A 19205-nucleotide genomic window follows, 5' to 3' on the forward strand; every position below is an offset into this window, starting at 1 on the left:
TAGAACTATCTCCAAAGGGTTTCTAACGCTACAATTGTTTCCAGAACCGGAATGCTGCTTCCTACTGAGGCGTGGCTGGTGGGCTTAAAGGTAGTAATCAAATACTCAACCACAGTGCCTTCAGGGCTCCTGTGCAAAAATTAGCCAAAAGTAAAAATGTCTTTATTACCACAGCTCTGTAATTGGCTAAGTAACAGAAAATGAGGTTTAACTAAGAACACTTCTGCAATGCTACACCAAAGTAAAACAAGACTTTCATGTTGTAGGTGAACTCTTTTAGCCTGCATTTCTGCTTGTGTCCTCAAAGTCCTTAACTTTTATTTCTCTCAAGACATTCACAAAGGAATCTCTCAATTGAAATTTTCTTCAATTCTTCAAAAGTTTCTATCAAGTTTCAAGGTGGTCTTTACTTCCCAGCTCAGAGGACATAGTATGCCTGTTCCATTTTAGAGTGACTCTGTTGTTGGCAGGCTCTGTAGAGGTACTATGACTAACACTAATATGAATCACTGCTCGAGCCTGTGCCACCCTCATCCTCTCTGCTGCACTTAAAGGCACTGCTGTTAACAGCTCTAATACATACAAGAGACTGAAGCATTGCCTGAATCTGTGCCACACTCACCCTCTCTGCTGCACTTAAAGGCACTGCTGCAGCCACTATGCCAGCCCGATACTGTTAAAGGTCTGCCTCGGTTTTGGTCATCCGACCTTCTACTTTACCAAGTATGCCATCTTTCTCTGAGAAGTGGGTCTGTCTGACTGCAGACCCAAGGTGTAACATTTCTGCCATACTTCCTGCAAGCGAATATTCAGACAGGGCTAATTATGCCTTTTTTCCCTTCGTCTTAACTCTTCTTTACCAGCTCCTAGTCGGCTTTCAACAAGAACCAAGTCTTCTCCAAGCTAAAATGAAAGAACGTAAACATGCCCCTCAGCTCTTCTTCCCTTCAGGCACCATGACCTTGTTTTCCTCACGTAAAACAGATTTCTACTCACTGACTCTATTCCCTACCTTGCATATAGCTCTCGGCTCTAGCTGACTTAGGCCAGCTTTATCTAAACATTCAGGACTCCCCCAATTCTCTAAGACCCTCTCCATCTTTCTCCTGAGCACTATAGACAAATCATCTATACATATGTCTCCAAGTGACCTCACATACAATCACATGTCAGTCTCTTGCCTTCCTGTTTCTTCCATCCTCCCAAATCAGTCTATTTTCATACTGACTGGAAAGAAAGAATTTTCTCTCTTTCCCAGGATAAGAAGTATAAAGTCACTTTATAAATGTCTCTACTCTATGTCTAATCAATCATAAAGAGGTGTTATTTACCTTATAAATATCATTCTACCACTGTCCTAAATATAAGACCTGTGTCTCTTCTCTAAATCACTGTTATAGTTTTAATGTATTTCTAGCTTCCAAGCCCTCCCATTTGTGTTCCTTTTCGCCAACACTGGAAAAGTAACTGTTCTACATAATTCCTAGCTTAGAAATCTCTCATTTTCCTATGGTTTACAAGGCAACAACCAGAAACTCAAATACTTCAACATGGTACCCTTACTTAACTCTTTCTTTTCACTATTCTTCAATGCACAATCAAGTGTTGTGGAATTCTCATTTTTTCCCCTCATTTTTTTCAAGGTTACCCAAAATTTGTTGTGATCCACACAATCAAATGCCTTCACATGGTGAAAAAACAAACCAAACACAAATAGACAGACATTCCTCTAGTATTTTTTGCTATCAGTCAAGATCAATATGACACTGGTGACTGTCTCTAGTGCCACAGCCTCTTCTAAACTCTGCTTGTGTTTCTGGTAGTTCTCTGTCAATGTACTGTTTCAGTTGTTTCTGGATAATCGTCAGCAGGATTTTACTTGTGTGTAATACTGTTCAATAATTTCTACACTCTTTCAGGTCACCTCTTTTCTGGATAGAAATAGATATGGATCTCTTCCAGTCAGTGGGCCACATAGTTGTCCACCATTTGTCTTGGCACAACCTGGTGAACAGATACAGGGCTGCATCTGTTTGTTAAAACATGACAATTGGTATTCCATCAATTCCTGGGGCCTTGGTTTTTGCCAGCTCCTTCAGAGCAGCTTGCACTTCTTCCTTTATCACTATTGCCTCTTGGTCATATGTTGTTTCATGAAATTCTTCTGTGTCAGCAATTCTTTTTGGTACAATGACTCTGTGTACTTCTTCCATCTTCTTTTAATGCTATCTGGATCCATTGCATGTTTAAGTATTATAACTGAAGGCTTGAATTTGCTTTTCAGTTCCTTAAGCTTAAGAAACGCTGAGTGAGTTTGGTCCTTTTTCTGACTCCAGCTCTTTACACATTTCATTATTATAATATTTTGTCTTTTCATATTGCCCTTCAAAATCTTCTGTTCAGCTCAACTTTTTGATTCCTTCCCTTTGCTTTGGCTTCTTGGCATTGCAGTGCAATATTCACAGTCTCTTCTGACATCCATCTAGAGCTTTTCTTCTTCCTCTGTTGTTGTAATGACCTTTTACATTCTTCCTGGAAGATATTCTTGATATCCTTCCCCAGCTCATTTGGTCTTCTCTCATTAGTGTTCAAGCCTTAAGCTTGTTCATGAGATGGTTTTTAAAATCAAGGTAAAATATTGATTCCTGTGATTTAACCTTCTTTAGCTACTATTAGTGTGAACTTGCACATGAGTAGTTGATGATCTGTTCCAAAATCAGCACCTGGTCTGGTTTTCATAGCTGATATTGAGCTTCTCTAACGATTTTTTACACACATGCAATTGATCTGATTTCAGGTAAAATCCATGTGTACAGGCACCTTTTATGTTTCTTATAAAGGGTACTGGCAATGAATCAGTGACTGTACAGAATTCTATCTCCAGCCTCATTTCTGTCAGCAAGTCTGTGTTTTCCGACTACTGATCCTTCTTCCCTGTTCCCAACTAAGGTGTGCCTCAGTCCACGCCAAGATCTTTGCAATTACTTGCTATGAAAAGAGCTGGACAAAAGATCAAGGAATATAGAAGAATTGATGCCTCTGAGTTGGGGTGCTGGAAAAGATTGTTTTCCTGGCAGTCCATGCTATGTTCAATAAACAGGTCTGTGTGGGAGAGGGTAAAACCAAGTTTCTCCTCGAAGGCAAAAATTCTGAAGCTCTGTCTCACAGGTTTTGGGCACGGAGCCAGGAGGGACCAGTTCTGGAGTAGGACATCATGCTTGGAAGGGTAAAAAGACGAGAATGACCCCAGATGAGATGGACTGACAGGGTAGCTGGGCAATGGGGTTAGGTGTGTCGGAGTCAGTGAGATTGACTCAGGATAGAGCAGGCTTCAGAGCTGTTGTACATAGAGTCCATATGAGTTGCAGGTGACTCAATGTCACATAATAATATTAATAAAAACAACATCCACAACATCTTTCAATGAAGCCTTACTAAAGTTCCCAGATAGGCCAGGGAATTGATCCCTTCCACTCATTCTTGTCTTTCACTAACTTCCTCAACCTCCCACTATGCCCTGGAGCCTTAGAATGCCCTTTCCTTTTTTTATCTGCTGAGGAAATTTCTATGTATTTTTTCAATTTTTGTTCCATTCTCAATTAAAATGCCACTTCCCATCAGTTACTTCCTAGTCTTAGGACTTCAAGCACTTCTAAAAAAAAAATAAAAAAAATGCATATTTTAAAATACTTATAATGTGGTTAAAGTGTGTATTTCTTCCCTTTGTTAAACCATGAACATCTCAAGGACTGGAGTAATATGTAATTGATTTTTGTATCTTTAGCTCTAAGCAGAATTCCTTGCACCATATGGATTACTGAGGGCATCAAATTAGCCTTATTCTAAACTAACATGGAAAACAAAAGAAACAGTTACTGTTTGCTTCACTTTTATTCTTTCTGAGAATTTTCCCCACTATCAGGACAGAGGCATGTTTCTACAAGTTTTGCACATAATCAAAAGTTGTGAAATGAGTTAAAATATTTCAAAGGACTGAACCATTCATTCTTTATCATAACTTTCACAGTTTTTCACAAAATACCTTTTATCAATAAGCAAACCTCTGTGTAAGAAATTAATATAATGACATTCACTTTCTGTAATTCACGTAACACACTGAAATTCTAACCTCAAGCCTCCTGCTTTGAGGAAGTTCTCACAGAAGGATTTGGCACAGCTTCTTGCCATGTCATCATCAGCTGTTGGCATGAGTTTAGAGCTCAGCACCTAGGATGCAGAGAGGCACAATTAATCATTTCAGCAGTCAGAGGGCATCCTTCATTCAGTCATTGCCGTCAAGTCGGAAGTGACTTATAGCTGACCTCCAGTGGGTTTTCAGAGGCTGCAAATTGTACATGAGGCATGAGGAAGCTGCCCATTATTCTCTGACAGACCAGCTGGTGGGATCAAACCATTCACCCCTGGGTTGGCAGTGCAACCCTTTACAACACTGTCTTGAAATGCTATCATTTCCCCCAGAAGTATAAAATGGCTGATGTTTCACAATGAAAAGAATCCGTTTCCAAATTCTGCTTATTAGTAAGAAATATCTTTCTGTTCCAAAGAAAGCTAGTGTGCTCTTTATATGAAATCAGCAAACGTGAAAATCTAAGGCTCTCAGGTTTAGATAACAATGTATCATTTGATGGTAATATACTAGATACTTTTTTTTAAAGTACATAAACCAGAAGTTTATAATATAGCCTAACAGAAGTGCTAAATGAGTGCCTAAATAATAACTCCAACTGCTTGAACATTTCCAAAGTCTTGGCCTAGTGGTAAAGAATTTCACTATCAATCCAAAGACCCACGGTTCAAATCCACCAGCTGCTCTGCTGGAGAAAGATGAGCAATCAACTGCCATGCTTTTTACTATTTCTGAAAACTCACTGGAGGGTCCACCTATGAGTTGGTCCAACTCAATGGTTGTTGTTGTTATGTGCCATCGAGTCGCTTGCGACTCATAGCGACCCTATGTACAATAGCCCTAAACTCTGCTCTGTCACAACAATAATCTTCATGGAAGGATACTACTACATCTTTCTCTCGAGGAACAGCTGGTAGGTTCACACTGCTGATCTTCTAGTAACAGCGAAGCACTTACCAACTGTGTCACCAGGACTCCCATTAATAATGGTGATAATATCATCTATCACGTATACTACCTGCATTCCTCTACTGTTCACGGGGTTTTCATTTGCTAGACATCTGAGAGCTAGACAATGAATAACGATGACAGAAGAATTGATGCCTTTGAGTTTGGGTGTTGGAGAAGTGCACTGAACATCCTATGGATGGCCAAAAGAAGAAACAAGTATGCACTGGAGGGAGTGCAGACAGAGTGCTTTTGGAGGCAAAGATAATGAGGCTTAACCTCACATACTTGAGGCATGTTGCTAGGAGGGCCTACTTCTTGGAGAGGAACATGATGCTTGGAAGAGTGGAGGGTTGGCGAAGGAGAAAAGACCCTCAACCAGGCAGATTGATTTGGTGATTGCCACAATAGGCTCTGCTGGATCAGGAAGTGTGAAGATGGCACAGGAGAGAAGTGGGTTCAAATCTTTTGTTCACAGGATCACTACGAGTTGTACTTGACTTGATGGCACCTAACAACAACAACAACATCACTTACACAGCAGTTGCCTGACTTACAACAAACTTGCATTATGACAAACTGCAGTTGTGATCACATTTTTTTGTTACATCTTACTTTCAATAAAACATTGTATATACAGTGTTAAAGCAGGCTATTTGCTGGTGTAATCATTCTTAGATATTCAGACTGGATTTTATAAAGATATTGATAATAAAAGACAATTATAATGGGGAAGGATATTCAATTTAAATGAGAATTGACTTATGATGGATAGTGTAGTCAGAATGGAATTCAGAACTAAGTTAGAGACAAAGTCCACTGGCCTCATGCGGAAGACAGGAAAGTAGCCTTTATCAGCAGCTCTGGTAGTTAAACACCAAAGGCCAGTACTTCAAACCCATCAGCTGCTTCTAAAGAGAAAAATGTGGCAGTCTGCTTCTGTAAAGATGTACAGCCTTGGAAACCCTATGAAGCAGTTATATTCTGGAAGACAGCTGGTCTGGCTTACCACACACTAAGCATAAGCTGAGCGGTTTACCATTCATCACCTCTTAATCTTATTATGACTTAAGAAGTTAGGTGACCTTAAGGTCATGAAGCTTTAACTCAAATCCATATACATTTGGCACTCTTGCTCATGTCCTTTCTAAGGCACTGTAATGCCTCCCTGGAGGAAAGCTTATGTTCGTATTCTGGTAAGAATTATTTCACATAACCAATCACACCACAGTTCAAGACCACAAACTTAGTTTGTACCTGAGTTTTACCACCTACTAGTGAGACATGCAATTTCTTCTTTTGCCTCTGTTACCTATTAGTAATGGGATCATATGTACTATCTCAGAGGATTACTGGGATTCCCCTGAGATAATACTGTTAGTATGCTCACTGACAAATTCTTCACAAAGCTTCATGAACATAGCAGCCACCATTCATCTATCTGTTTGTACGTGATGGCTTGAGAGTTGTAATGATGCTGGAATTTATACTACCAGTATTTCAAATATCAGAAGGGCAACCTATGGCAGGCAAAGATTAGTGGAGCCTCTTGACCAAGACAGACTAGGAATAAAGGCCTGGTGATCTACTTCTAAAAATCAGTCCACGAAAGCCTTATAGATAAAAAGCTCAGAGATGGCACAGAACCAGGCAACCTTTCACTGTGATATAAAGTGACTATAGGTTGGTGCCAATCAGATAGCAACTAACAACATCAACAAATTATAGCATCTTTAAAAACAAAAAATTAAGATGTATTTAACTTCTGAAAAATCAGCCGTTGTACTCCACATGGAGTACAATGCACATGAAATTGTCCTGCACTGAAAGCAACTTGAAAGTTATCAGCAGCAATTATTTACTTATATGTTATTTTGTAAGTTTAATAATGCAGATTAAGTATAAACAAAAAGAAACAGAGAAGTCCAAAGGCAAAACACAAAAAGTTTAAATTTGAATTCTATTTTTTAAAAAAAATGAATTCCTAACAAATCATCCTATAGTAAAAGAAATCTATTTACTTCTTTCTGGAAGCAAGAATCTACAAATCAAAACAGATTTATCAAACCAAATGAAAATAAAATCATGCCTCTTACTTCTAAGTTGTAGAGCACTCTGAAGGTGGACATTCCTGGAGCAAAAGATCGAAACAGACTTTCTAAAATTGAACTGGCACTAGGTTGATGCTGCTGCTTTGAAGAGAGCGAAGGAGATTTTGATGACTGAGAACTTGATTCAGAGAGTAATGTCTTCTATGTTTGAAAGAACAACAAAAAAGAAAACGTTTTAAAAGCACACACTAAAGAGAAAGAAATCCCAGTACATATACCAATATTTTTATCCCTTATATTTTTTAAAAAAATAAAGCAGAAACCATGTCACTGTAATAATGAACAAACAGCAAACTTTACCAGACAAATAAGAAGTGCTTATTACAATACCACATGAAAGTTGAGAATGCATTCTAAGCAACAATAGCAAAGCCATTTTAATTTGATTCAGTGTTTTAAAATTTAAACTTCAAACACCAATAATTTTTTTAAAATACTGAGGCAATAATCCCGAGAACTTTTTGAAGTTAATTTTTAGTGGTGTGTGCTACATTAGGTTTTTTATCCCAAAAATAACAGAATACTTGTGATAAAGCCATTAGTTGACTCAAACTGACCCGTACCTTAGAAAATACTCAGCAATACCATTAATTTTAATTTATTCTGAAAACATAATTAAACTCCATTTGAGATAAAACAATTTGAAAATATACAGTATTTCAATGCAAATAATGTGCACATGCTATATTCTTTCTGACCCCTTTATGTGTTGTTTTTTTAAACATACTATTGTGCAGTACAGGCATGGGTACTTCACTTGCAAACAATATATGCTCTGGAACACTGAAGATCATCACTCTAAAACTTAAACAAGAACTTGTAATATCAACTGTGAACAAAGTAAAAGCTACTGCAGTAGGCAAGGAACCCTGAACAGATCAAATAATCACTTCAACAATTCAGAGAGAAGAAAAGTTTCTCAAGTGCATCACCAGAGTCTGATCATAGCAAGTCATTTTCTCTCTCTGGGTTTTGCTTTCCTAATAAACATGAGGAAGAAGTGCAAATTGATGACTGTAAAGGTTTCAAGGCAACATGAAGTTCTGATGTTCATTTAAGGTAAGGAAGGGGATTTTTCGAAAGATGGGAAAAAATTATGAGAAAGATGGTATTAAAATGGTTTGAATGTGACTTCAGGTTGTATTTTCGCAGACTCATGATATAAAGTTTCCATGCCAGTGACTTAATGGTCCACAACGTATACCGTACCTTTCTTCCTAAAGAATCAAGCTGATCAAGGGCTTCCTGGATGGCTGGATCAGTGGGTATCAAAAGCAGAAGCTTTCGAACTCGGAGAGTTATTCTGAAATTTTCAAATATAATTTTTTTTTCCATGTTAGTCTGAGTTTCATTACCACAATGCTTTAGTAAGGCATATTAATTAAATTACATTTAAGAGAAAAGTTGCTCGATTCCTCTTTTAAGGTCTACAGATAGTCGTATTTACCTTGGCTCCTCTAGATTGGCAAGCTGGTAAAGCATGTCGAATACATTGCACACAAGTGCCATGACAACACCAGGAAGAGATTTCTCCTAAGAAAAAAAGCAAATTAAATACATCTTTACAAATGAATCTTACCCTTACCTAAAACATTTGCAAACATAATCACTTGTTCTGAAACCTTGGCTTTCAAAGCTTGAGGGGAGCTTTGTACCAAAGACGAACAGATGGGAACTTTAGAAGAGGGACTTGCTACCCCTTAGTGTGTTCACCTGCTGGTCTTCCTCCACCTGCTGGTGAAGGAGTGGAGGGGCCACAGGAAAGGCAGCAGAGAGCAAGTGAAACAAAGGCCATATGGAACAGAACCGAGCAAAAGCATCAATGAAAGCTGATCACTGCTTGTCTGGAGTGAACAAGGTAATGAGTGATTTGAAAACAATATTAAAGTAATATACGAATACGTATATACATTCACAAACAACATATAGGCATATGTGTAATTTAAATTGACAAAAAGAAGTTATCCTGGTGTTTTATCTCAAGATGAAGAAAGACAAAATTCCTTAACTGACTAGAAGAGACTGAGATGTGGTAACAGTACTAGTTTTCTGGCTATAAAGAATAAGAAACACCAGATACCACTACGGAATGCATTTATATAGAAAAAGTTCTTTTTAATAAATTCAGGATAAATAAGAGATGATTTAAAAATATTAAACTACATAATTTTTGTTACAGTGGCATACCACCACTGATTATCTTCTTAAATTCTTGCTATATTTAAATATTAAAAATCAGCAACAACAAAACCTCTAAGATGAAGTGTGAAGAAAGTTCTTTGGTATCCACAGCAAGATTATGCACTGAAGTTACACAAAGATCTTACATTTAAAATTTACAATTACATATAAATGATATATTCATATGCATATATATATGAACAACCATAGGAGAAGGAGAACAAAGAAGTCTCTGTGTTTTCAGTATCTCTTCTTCACTACGTTTAGTGTTATTTTACATTTCTAGGACTGTCAGGGCAGTCTTATTCACCTTTCTACCTCTTGTACCGAGTTCAGCTCTTAACACAGAAAAGTGCAAAAAAATAAACTGATGAATTCATGAGTTCACTCAGGAAATACTGCTACATTTTAGGTAATTTTTTTAGGTGCTGAGGGTATAACAGTGAGCTAAACAAGACAAATTGTGCTTTCCTATACCTTAGATTTTACTGAGAGACACAGACAATGCAACAAAGTAAAACAGAAATTATGGTAAAGAAAAGGAAATAAAGTAAGGAAGGACATGAGAAGGACAGGAATGCTGCTGTCGTTAAGTGCCATTGGGTTGACTCTGACTCACAGTGACCTTAAGTGCAACAGAACAAAACAACACTGTCCCACCCTCACCATCCTCATAGGATTACAGGCTGAAAACGCTGACAAGGTTGCTAACGGCAATCTCACCTAAGAAGGTAATAAATAAGTAGAAAGAGTGAGCCATCTGATTACTGGGAAAGAGTATTCTAGTCAAAGGGAAGAGTAAGTGCACAGGCACTACTATGCTTGCCAACCACCACGATGCCAGTGTGGCTGCAATTGTGTGAGGAGGGCGGGAGCAGACAAGCTTAGAGGTCTCCTGGGTCCCATTAAAAATTGGGAAAAAACTAGTGTGACAAACAATGAATATGAACTTTGTATGTAAACCAGTATAAAATAAAAATTTTATTTAACAAAAACCCCATTATTATAAAAATAGAAAGATAACTAGTAAAACATCTATGAGGATCCAAAGGGGGTGGGGTAGGAGCCCAGGGGGGTAGGGTAGCAGAAGAGGGGTGAGGACAGGCAGGGAAGTAATCATAGGGTCATACAATTGGGTGAGTGGAGGGAGGGGTGGGTAAAGGGAATGGGAAAGATCCAGTGTGAAAAATAATGTATACAAACTTTGTAAGTAAACCAGTATAAAATAAAAATTTTATTAAAAACCAAACCAAACACCTGTGGCCCTCTTTTGAGTGAGACTGGAGACTAGAGCTGAGGAATGGCATGAGAAGACTATGTTTAATAGGATCATAAGCTGCTGCCTGCCATGTGGAAGCAACTACACTGGTCCAAGGGTGACAGCTGTGAGAATGGTTGGGGCATTACTGAAACACTGCTGAGGAGATAGCTGTCTAGACCAGGAAGAAAATTTGGGCAATAGAGAAGAGTAGCTCAATTCTGGTTGTATTTCAAAGGTAGAGTCAAAGACTTGCAGATGGAAATGAATGGGAGAGACAGAAAAGACTCAAATATTTTGGCATGAATGTCATAAAGAATGAGGATTCCATTAACTGAAGCAGGGCAAGACTATAGGATACAGAAGTTAGGGATAAGGACAGGACAGTGGGAAGAGTGATGTAGAGAATTCCGTTTCAGATATAACGGAGATGACAATTAGACATTTAGGAGATACTAGATAGGCAGACAAGATTTATGAACCTAGAGTTCAGACTAAAGATAAAACTGAGACATTATGAATGTGTGTATTATGTATAGTTTTGTGACTCAATGTGATTACTAAAAGACTAGCCAAGGATGAAGTTTGGGAAGTCCTTTGTTTGGAGATCTGGGAAGTGAGGAAGAGCTACAAAATTCAGTCAAAAAAGGGCAGCCAGACAAAAGGAATATAAAGCATGTCCTGAAGACCAAGTGAAGAAAGCATGTCAGGAGCAGTGAGTGACCACCCACCTCAATAGTCAGAGACTGTCAAAACGTTAATAAGAGCAGGGTGGGGAGGTGACATGACAGATTATCTAGGAAAGAGGACAACCAACATAGGTCGAAAGTGAAGGGCAAGAGAGAGTGGAGATGCTGACTCATTTAAGAGGCTTTGTGGATTTGGGAAGGAAAAGAAGGACAGTAACTGAAGGTGGAACTCAAGTGAAAAAGGAGGTATTTCTAAGATGGACGAAATAATCCAACATATTTGCATGCTAACGAGAACCACAGAGTTGAGAAGGGAAACCAATGAAGAGATGTACAAGAGAGGCAGTGAGCGGTGAGGCCGACTAGACTGTGATTCAGAAGACTGGGGAGTGACAGGTCTTACCATTTAATCCCACTACTTGAGAGGGATATAGTTCTGAAGAGTCAGGAATTGTCAGAGTGAAAAGGACAAATTATCCAGATCTTTGTGGACCAAAGGCAAAACGATTATTAAGCTCTTTTTTAAATTGTAATTTATCACTCAGTACCTGCTCCATGGCATATGATGAACTAAAAACCCCACTGCTGCTGCTGCTGGAGCTGGTGGAGGAATCTGCTGAGCTCCCAGATGGGGTCCCGCTGCCTGAAGTCTTTACCGTAAGGACTTGTTCATCAGAAAAGCCCAGCTGGTGGAGTAGTTTTTGATCTTTATTCACTGTCAGCTGCAAAAAGTGGTTTCTTAATTATTGAGGGAGAAAGGAAGAGGAAAGTATTGAGAGCAGGTTAGGGTGCTAGAAACCATTTCCTTAAACCTACCAGACTGTCATTTGTAAAGATCTGTATATTATCCACAGGAGAGCACAACTGCTTGGCTATCTTCCATCGGACACTCCCTATGGTTTCATTACTGTGAGCCTGTAAAAGAAAACGAAATACTGTTGTGAAAACATTAACTTACTCATTTAAGCAGCTGTTAATGAGATTCTAATATACAACAAACACAATTCTAAATGCTAGAAACCACAGCAGAAAGTCAAAGATAAGAAGCTTTGGCTTTGTGAGGTATCCCTTCTGCTATAACTGTAACTCCCATTCCTACTCCAGCCCTGGTGGCACAGCAGTTAAAGTGCTCACCTGATGACTGAAAGGTTGGGGGTTTGCTCTACCAGCTACTCCACAGGAGAACAATGTGGCAGTCAGCGCCTGTAAAGATGACAGCCCTGGAAACCTTCCGGGTCAGTTCTATTCTGTCTTACAGGACTGCCATGAGTCAGAACTGACTTGATAGCAACAGTTTCGGCTTTTGGTTATTACTACTTCAGTTTCTCCACATCATTCACAGAATAAACACTCCAGTCCTTCCCCAGGCCTCGGAGACCCTTCCATTGCACTTCCCCTTTCTCACCGTGCTCTCGCTACCTTGTCGTGGAACAAGTAAGTCCAGGCAATTCCGACCTCATGGCATTTATATAAAACATTCCCTTTGCCTGGAATGCTCTTCCTTTGGATATCTACATGACTTGCTGTCAATATGACCCAATATTAGAGCCTTCCCTGTCTGTCTTTATCTAAAATTATATTTCATACATATTTATTACCCTCTACCAACTTATCTTGTTTTATTCTTAATTCACTTTCAACACTTCATATTATATTATTAAGAAATGGTCTGCTCTAAAAATATATGACATAGCTCTGGTGGCTTAGTGGTAAGGAGTTGTTCTACGAACCCAAAGGCATGCAGTTTGTATCCACCAGCTACTCCATGAGAGAAGGATGGGTAAACTCCTCCCATGCAATTAACTGCCTCTGAAAAGCGGCTGTCAGTCAGCTCTGAGTTGGTTCCTACTTGATGGTACATAACAACAGTCCTGTGGTTGGTAATCCCACTTGGGCATGGGTTTTCTTTGTTATGTTAGTGATGCAATATTAGCGCATGATACATTTCATAGCTGACAGAGAAAGCCTCTTCCTAGAGATGGCACCCAGAATTCGGACTTTGGCTTCTTATGGCCTAGTGGTAAGAAGCTGCACTGTCAACCCAAAGGCACACAATTTGAATCTACCAGCAGCTTTGAAAGAGAAAGATGGACAATCTCCTCTTGTGTGATTCACTGCCTCTAAAACCCACTGGAGGGTCAGTTATGAGATAGTCCCGACTCAACAGCATGTAACAACAAGCCTTCTAAACTATGAGAAAACAATTCTGTGTTGTTCAAGTCACCCATTTGTGGTATTCTGTTATAGAACTATTTCACAGGGTTTTTAAGGCTGTGCCCTTTCGGAAACAAGTCATTAGGCCTGTCTTCTGAGACATCTGTGGATGGGCTGAGGTTACACATGTCATATATACCTACATCTAATGATAGCTCATCAGTTTCTTTTCATTTCAGGTACTTATTCTAAATTTGCTTATTCAACAGTTTTAGAATATCCAAGCAATACTTTTCTTATAAAAATAACAAGACAGTATGGGAAAAGTGACAGGGCTTGAAGAAAACCTACCTCTACAGTGAAGGTATCTTTGGTAGACTCATAGGTAACATTAAGAGTTAAAAGATGTCCATGAAATGAGGCACCATGAGGTAGAATAGTTCGAGGAACAGAGTAAAAGTCCTTAAAGTAGATATAATAAAATCAAGTGAATCATACAGTGCCACGGTACATCATAATCAATACTCATTTATTTTGTTTAGTCTAACAGTGTTATGAATGAAGCAGCTTTAACTTACCTCTATAGTGATCACATAACGTTCTGCCAGAAGCAGCAATCTCTCAATTATTACAAGTTTCGTGGACCTATGGATTAGAAAAGCACACACACACAATATATATAAATATATAATACACACACACACACACACACACACATAATTAGGGACCACTGGAAGCCTAGTGTTAAGCAATTGTGCTGCCAATCCTAGGGAATCCACTAGCTGCTGTGTGGGAGAAAAATGGGCCATTTCCTCCCTTGAGGTTTAATGACTTTGAAAACTCACTGGATGGCCTGCCATGGGTCAGTTCTAACTCAAAGGTACATAACAACAATAACAATATATATTTACAAAACTATTTGAGATGAATTGCTAACTTGCATGCAATTCTGGTTTACTTCACCAGAACCACAAACACAACCAGATCACAGCTGCAGTGTTCAGATAGGATAAGGAAGGAGAAGTCTGCCTCTTCCTATATTTCCTTTTCTTTCTTCTTTTAAAAGCAATACATGAAACCTACAAATTTCTGGGTTGCCTGTGTTTGCTTTCATTAGCATGTGGATGATGGAAGGACAAATAATTGTTCATCTGGCTTAAATGCCTGTTCTATATAATTAAAATGTGTAACAACATGTTATCCCAAGGATTCTCAAAGTACTTAAGAAATCAACACACACTGAGAAATGCAGCAATCTCTGAAGCAAGAAATGAAGAGCAGTGGAGTATGATGCTTGTTAAAGCTGAAAAGCAAACTCAAAGTCTCTTCTGGCGAAAGACTTACAGAATCTTACTCTTCTATTGTGAAAGAACAGAATTCTAATACACAGCAGTTTATAGAGTCACATCTCCTTATTTTATTTCTCAAACTGAAAGCAGCACTATAACTTTCCAGTAACTGGAGGGTGGAGGGACAGTACAGGATAGGAAGAACTTAGATTAAGATGAACTGATTCACTGACTACAGTACTAGGAGAGGTGTGTCAGAAACAATAAGATTGGCAGAGGATAGAGCAGGGTTTAGGGCAGTTGTACATAGGTTCGCTATGAGTTGCAGGCGACTTGCGGTACATAACAACAACAACAACATACTGATTAAAAGAATGGAATATTTTACATTAAGTTCTTCAAACATGCTTTATAGAATTCTAAATTCTGCTGGTGGACACTAGCAGGAACCATACATTAAAATGCAGATAAAAAATATTCATAATATCTTAAGTGCTAAAGCTAAGTGAGTGAACTGACACGTGAACTATTTTACTTTTGTCTCCACAGTAAACGGAGTCATAGACTCACTAAAATTATATCTTAAATAGATTTCAAATAGCACTGTAAAGTACTACACTGATGAAAGAGTGAATCCCAATCCCTTCCCACCATAAAACAGAACAAATATGGCACTGGAAATTTCTTTCATAACTAATGAAATTAAATGAATGTTCTAGTACAAATTAAAAGGATACTCTTCTATTAACTATAGAGATATAATAAGAACTACTATGTAATTTTTCTCTCTAGTCAATCAAATATAAAATGACCAGGATAAAAAGCACTTATTAAAGAGAAAAACAGTAATAATGAAGTAAACTAATTTAAAAAGGCATTAGCCTAGGAATCTTAATCTCACAGTTCAAAAAGGCATGTCTATTCTGTTTTGCAAGATAAAAGAATCATTGAGGAATCAGATTAAAGAGACAGGCTATATCTTACAAATATGCACAATAAAGAATGTTTATACATATTCTTAATGAAAATCTATTTAAGATATAATTCCAAAAATGTGAGAATACAAAAGTCTATGTCAGTGTTTCATCACTGAATCTACAATTATTTTGTGACATTTTAAAATGAGGTCAGAGAAGTCTGTTTTTATTAACTTCTTTGGAAATATAAGCTATAGTTAATCCACTTAAAAGGGGGAAAATGTGAAGTACATGGGCATAGATATGACTTTAAATTCCATTCTAAAAGAAAGACTTTAAAAGAAAAGTATCATTCTATAAAATAAACTCAATCCAGAAATAAAGACAATATATCATTACCCAGCACTAGAGGGCAGCAGAGAGAGAGGTGCGCAGAGTGAACCCTGCCCTTAGGAAAAGATAGCCAAGGATTTCAGGGCATCCTTCAGAATGATTACACAAGCTGACAAAAATGTTTCAAATATATCAATCTACTGTTCCTAAACATTCATCCCATTTCCTTACTATAGCAAGCTTTGGTGGCCTAGTGGTAAGAAGCTGTGCTGCAGTCCCAAAGGCACGCAGTTTAAATTCACCAGCTGCTCCTTGGGAAAAGGATAGCCAATTTCTTCCTAAGTGATTTACTGCCTCTGAAAACCTGCTGGAGAGTCAGCTCCAACTTGATGGCAAACAACTACAAACGACTGAAGCCTAAACTGAGACTTCACCAGCAATATCTGCAATAATTAAATTGTTATGTGCTTTCGAGTAGCAACTCATAGAGACCCTATGTACAACAGCTCTGAACCCTGTCTATCCTAAGCCAACCTCATTGCCTCTCATTACCCCAGTCACTGAGTCAATCCAACTCATCAAGGGTCTTCCTCTCCTGTGCTGTCCCTACACCGTCCCAAGCATGATGTCCCTCTCCAAGGACTGGTCCCTCCTTGCAACATGCCCAAAGTATATCAGATGAAGCTTCAGAATCCTTGCTTCCATGGAGCAGCCTGGTTTCACCTTCTCCAGAATGAATCTGTTTGTTCTCCTAGCAGTCCATGGTACATTCAATACTCTTCTCCAGCACCACAGCTCAAAGGCATCAACTCTCCTATCATCCCTAGTCCTTGGGATCAGGCACACCTTAGCCTCCAGACTGACATCATATTGCCCTTCAGTACTCCAGAAAAGCAACTGATTAAACTATAATGCCAAATTAAAAATTTTAACTATTTTGAAATAAAGTTCTTACTAAAACTTAATTTGAAAAAGAATTTTAATATTTCAATACACAATGCTTACTTCTTTTCTGACATATGTAATGCATGATTTTAATTTATTAGTATCTTCTCCCTCTTTTGTTCTTCCTGGTTTTAACTACTCATTGAGAACAGTTACAAGATTTCTAAACAACTAAGCTTTTCAAATCTGAAAAAAGAGGTTACTCTCAGTACAGTATTTTTATTCCATCCTGAAGAACAGGCTATGAAATGCTACAAAGATAAAGGGAGATATACTCTTGAATTCAAAACAAAAATAAACATGGTCAATAGGCAGAAACATAAGGGCAGAACAATACTTGAGAGTGTTTTTGATGCTTATCTGTAAGTCTTCAGAAGTGACTCAGATTTATGGGTACATGGTGGGGAACAAATGACTTTCTTAGGCTATGTTGTTGTTGTTGATTGCTGTTGAGTGGGGAACAACTCATAGCAACCCTATGAACAAAAGGCCTGAAGTCTGTCTATAGCTATCAACATTTATCAGAGTTCGTAGAGTTTCCAGAGGCATGTTGTTTAGTAAGTGGATACCACTCCTTAGGATATAGCTGTCTGTAAAAGGCATGATATAAAAAAGTAGTTAAGAGCTGCAAGATCTCCACAGGAAAAAAAAAATCATATCTATTATTTTAAAAAATTGTTAAGTATATTATGGGCTGCAGTAGTCTCTGTGTTCAGTCTGCAAGCACTCACCTGTATGGTGACTGAACGGACGTTGCCACAGTTGGCATGGCGGTTGCCGTAAGCATTTTCGTTGCTCTGGTCACAGCATGTGTTAGAGTAGGGCCGCCAAGGGCTGAGCTGGCCGCCTATAAAATATAAAACATCATTCCACCTTAGGTCTATCAACTTTGGTTCTAATGACATTCTGGACTATTCTTTGCTGAGGAAGTATTCCTGTGCATAGTAGGCTGTTTTGCAGCCTCTCTGGCTGCTACTTACAGGATGTTTACAGCAACACACTCATCTTCAGCTGTGACAACAAAAAATGTCTGCAGATATTACCAAATGTCCCCTGGGAGGCAACATAGCTCCCAGTTGAGAACTGCTGTTCTACATACATACATGTCCATAGAACCTTATCCAGAGGTTATTTTTTTTTTAAATAAGTATTTATTGGATGAAAGTCACAGAAACTTGGAAAATCTTAAATTCTAGCACATATTCATCACCAGAAAATTCCATTTACTCATGTCAAAGCACAGTAGCATTTTAAGCTTCTGGAATATGCTTTGTAAAACAAAGTTTAGACAAGCACAAAAAGAATGAAACTAAATACTGGGATATTCATTTTAAAAATCACAGTGGCACTAAGGTATTGGGAATGTGAGAGAGAGTAATACAGCAAGCTTCTAATGGATAAAGACAACCAATAACACCTACTGTAAAGTGTCCTGCTATGGTTTTAATAACATGTATGATATAAACTAGGTGAGCCATAGGGAAGGACAGGAAAAAAAGCCAGTGCTTATATCATTCTGCTTATATAATGGTCAGAAAAAGGGAAAGGAAAAAAGGATTCAAAATATGGCCTGTATATTGTGGTTGTTAGGTACCGTTGAGTCAAGTATGACCCAAAGTGACCCTATGAACAACAGATCTGAATCCTGTCCTGTCCTGCGCCATCCTCACACTTCCTGACACATTAGAGCCCATGGCAGCAGTCACTGTGTCGGTCCACCTGGTTGAGGGTCGTCTTCTCCTTCACTGACCCTTTCTGCTTTTTTTTTAAGTTTTATTTTAATAATTTTAATGAACATTTACAGAAATTTTGGATTCTTTGGTATACAATCCCCCCACACCCCTCCCACTGCCCCGAGTACACTCCACTACGCAACCATAATTCTGTACTCTTGTGATAACTATAATACCCTATCATACATCACTTTTAAATTATTCTCTCCCTCATCTGTGTCAATGCAGTACACATAATTTATCCAGTTTTTCTCAGTCTTACCCCAACCCTGATGTCAGTCCCATTCTACAACAGTGGCACCATGCAGTATTTGTCCTTTTGTGACTGAGATATTTTCACTCAGCATATGGCCTCTAGGTTCACCCATTTTGAATAATATTGCATGAGTTTCTTGTTCTTTAATGCAGCATAGTATTCCATTGTGTGAAAATACCACAGCTTCTCTATCCATTAGTTTGTTGATGGGCACCTGGGTTGTTTCCAACTCCTTGCTATTGTG

The 19205-nt window shown here is 38.4% G+C and overlaps 1 protein-coding gene across 1 annotated transcript in view; it reads right to left on the reverse strand.

Annotated features, from left to right (window-relative positions):
* The window catches only part of USP24 (ubiquitin specific peptidase 24), a 181128-nt gene that overhangs the window by 63295 nt on the left and 98628 nt on the right, over positions 1–19205 (reverse strand). The window contains exons 24-32 of the mRNA XM_006879725.1: positions 17704–17819; positions 14067–14133; positions 13840–13950; positions 12151–12249; positions 11883–12056; positions 8654–8739; positions 8416–8509; positions 7192–7347; positions 4130–4227 (exon numbers count right to left, since the gene is read on the reverse strand). Coding sequence (XP_006879787.1) covers positions 4130–4227; positions 7192–7347; positions 8416–8509; positions 8654–8739; positions 11883–12056; positions 12151–12249; positions 13840–13950; positions 14067–14133; positions 17704–17819 — 1001 coding nt within the window. The remainder of the gene's footprint in view (positions 1–4129; positions 4228–7191; positions 7348–8415; positions 8510–8653; positions 8740–11882; positions 12057–12150; positions 12250–13839; positions 13951–14066; positions 14134–17703; positions 17820–19205) is intronic.

This window comes from Elephantulus edwardii, unplaced genomic scaffold, assembly GCF_000299155.1.
Source record: "Elephantulus edwardii isolate Elephantulus edwardi_28Jun2011 unplaced genomic scaffold, EleEdw1.0 scaffold00005, whole genome shotgun sequence".
In the NCBI taxonomy this organism is placed as follows: Eukaryota; Metazoa; Chordata; class Mammalia; order Macroscelidea; family Macroscelididae; genus Elephantulus; species Elephantulus edwardii.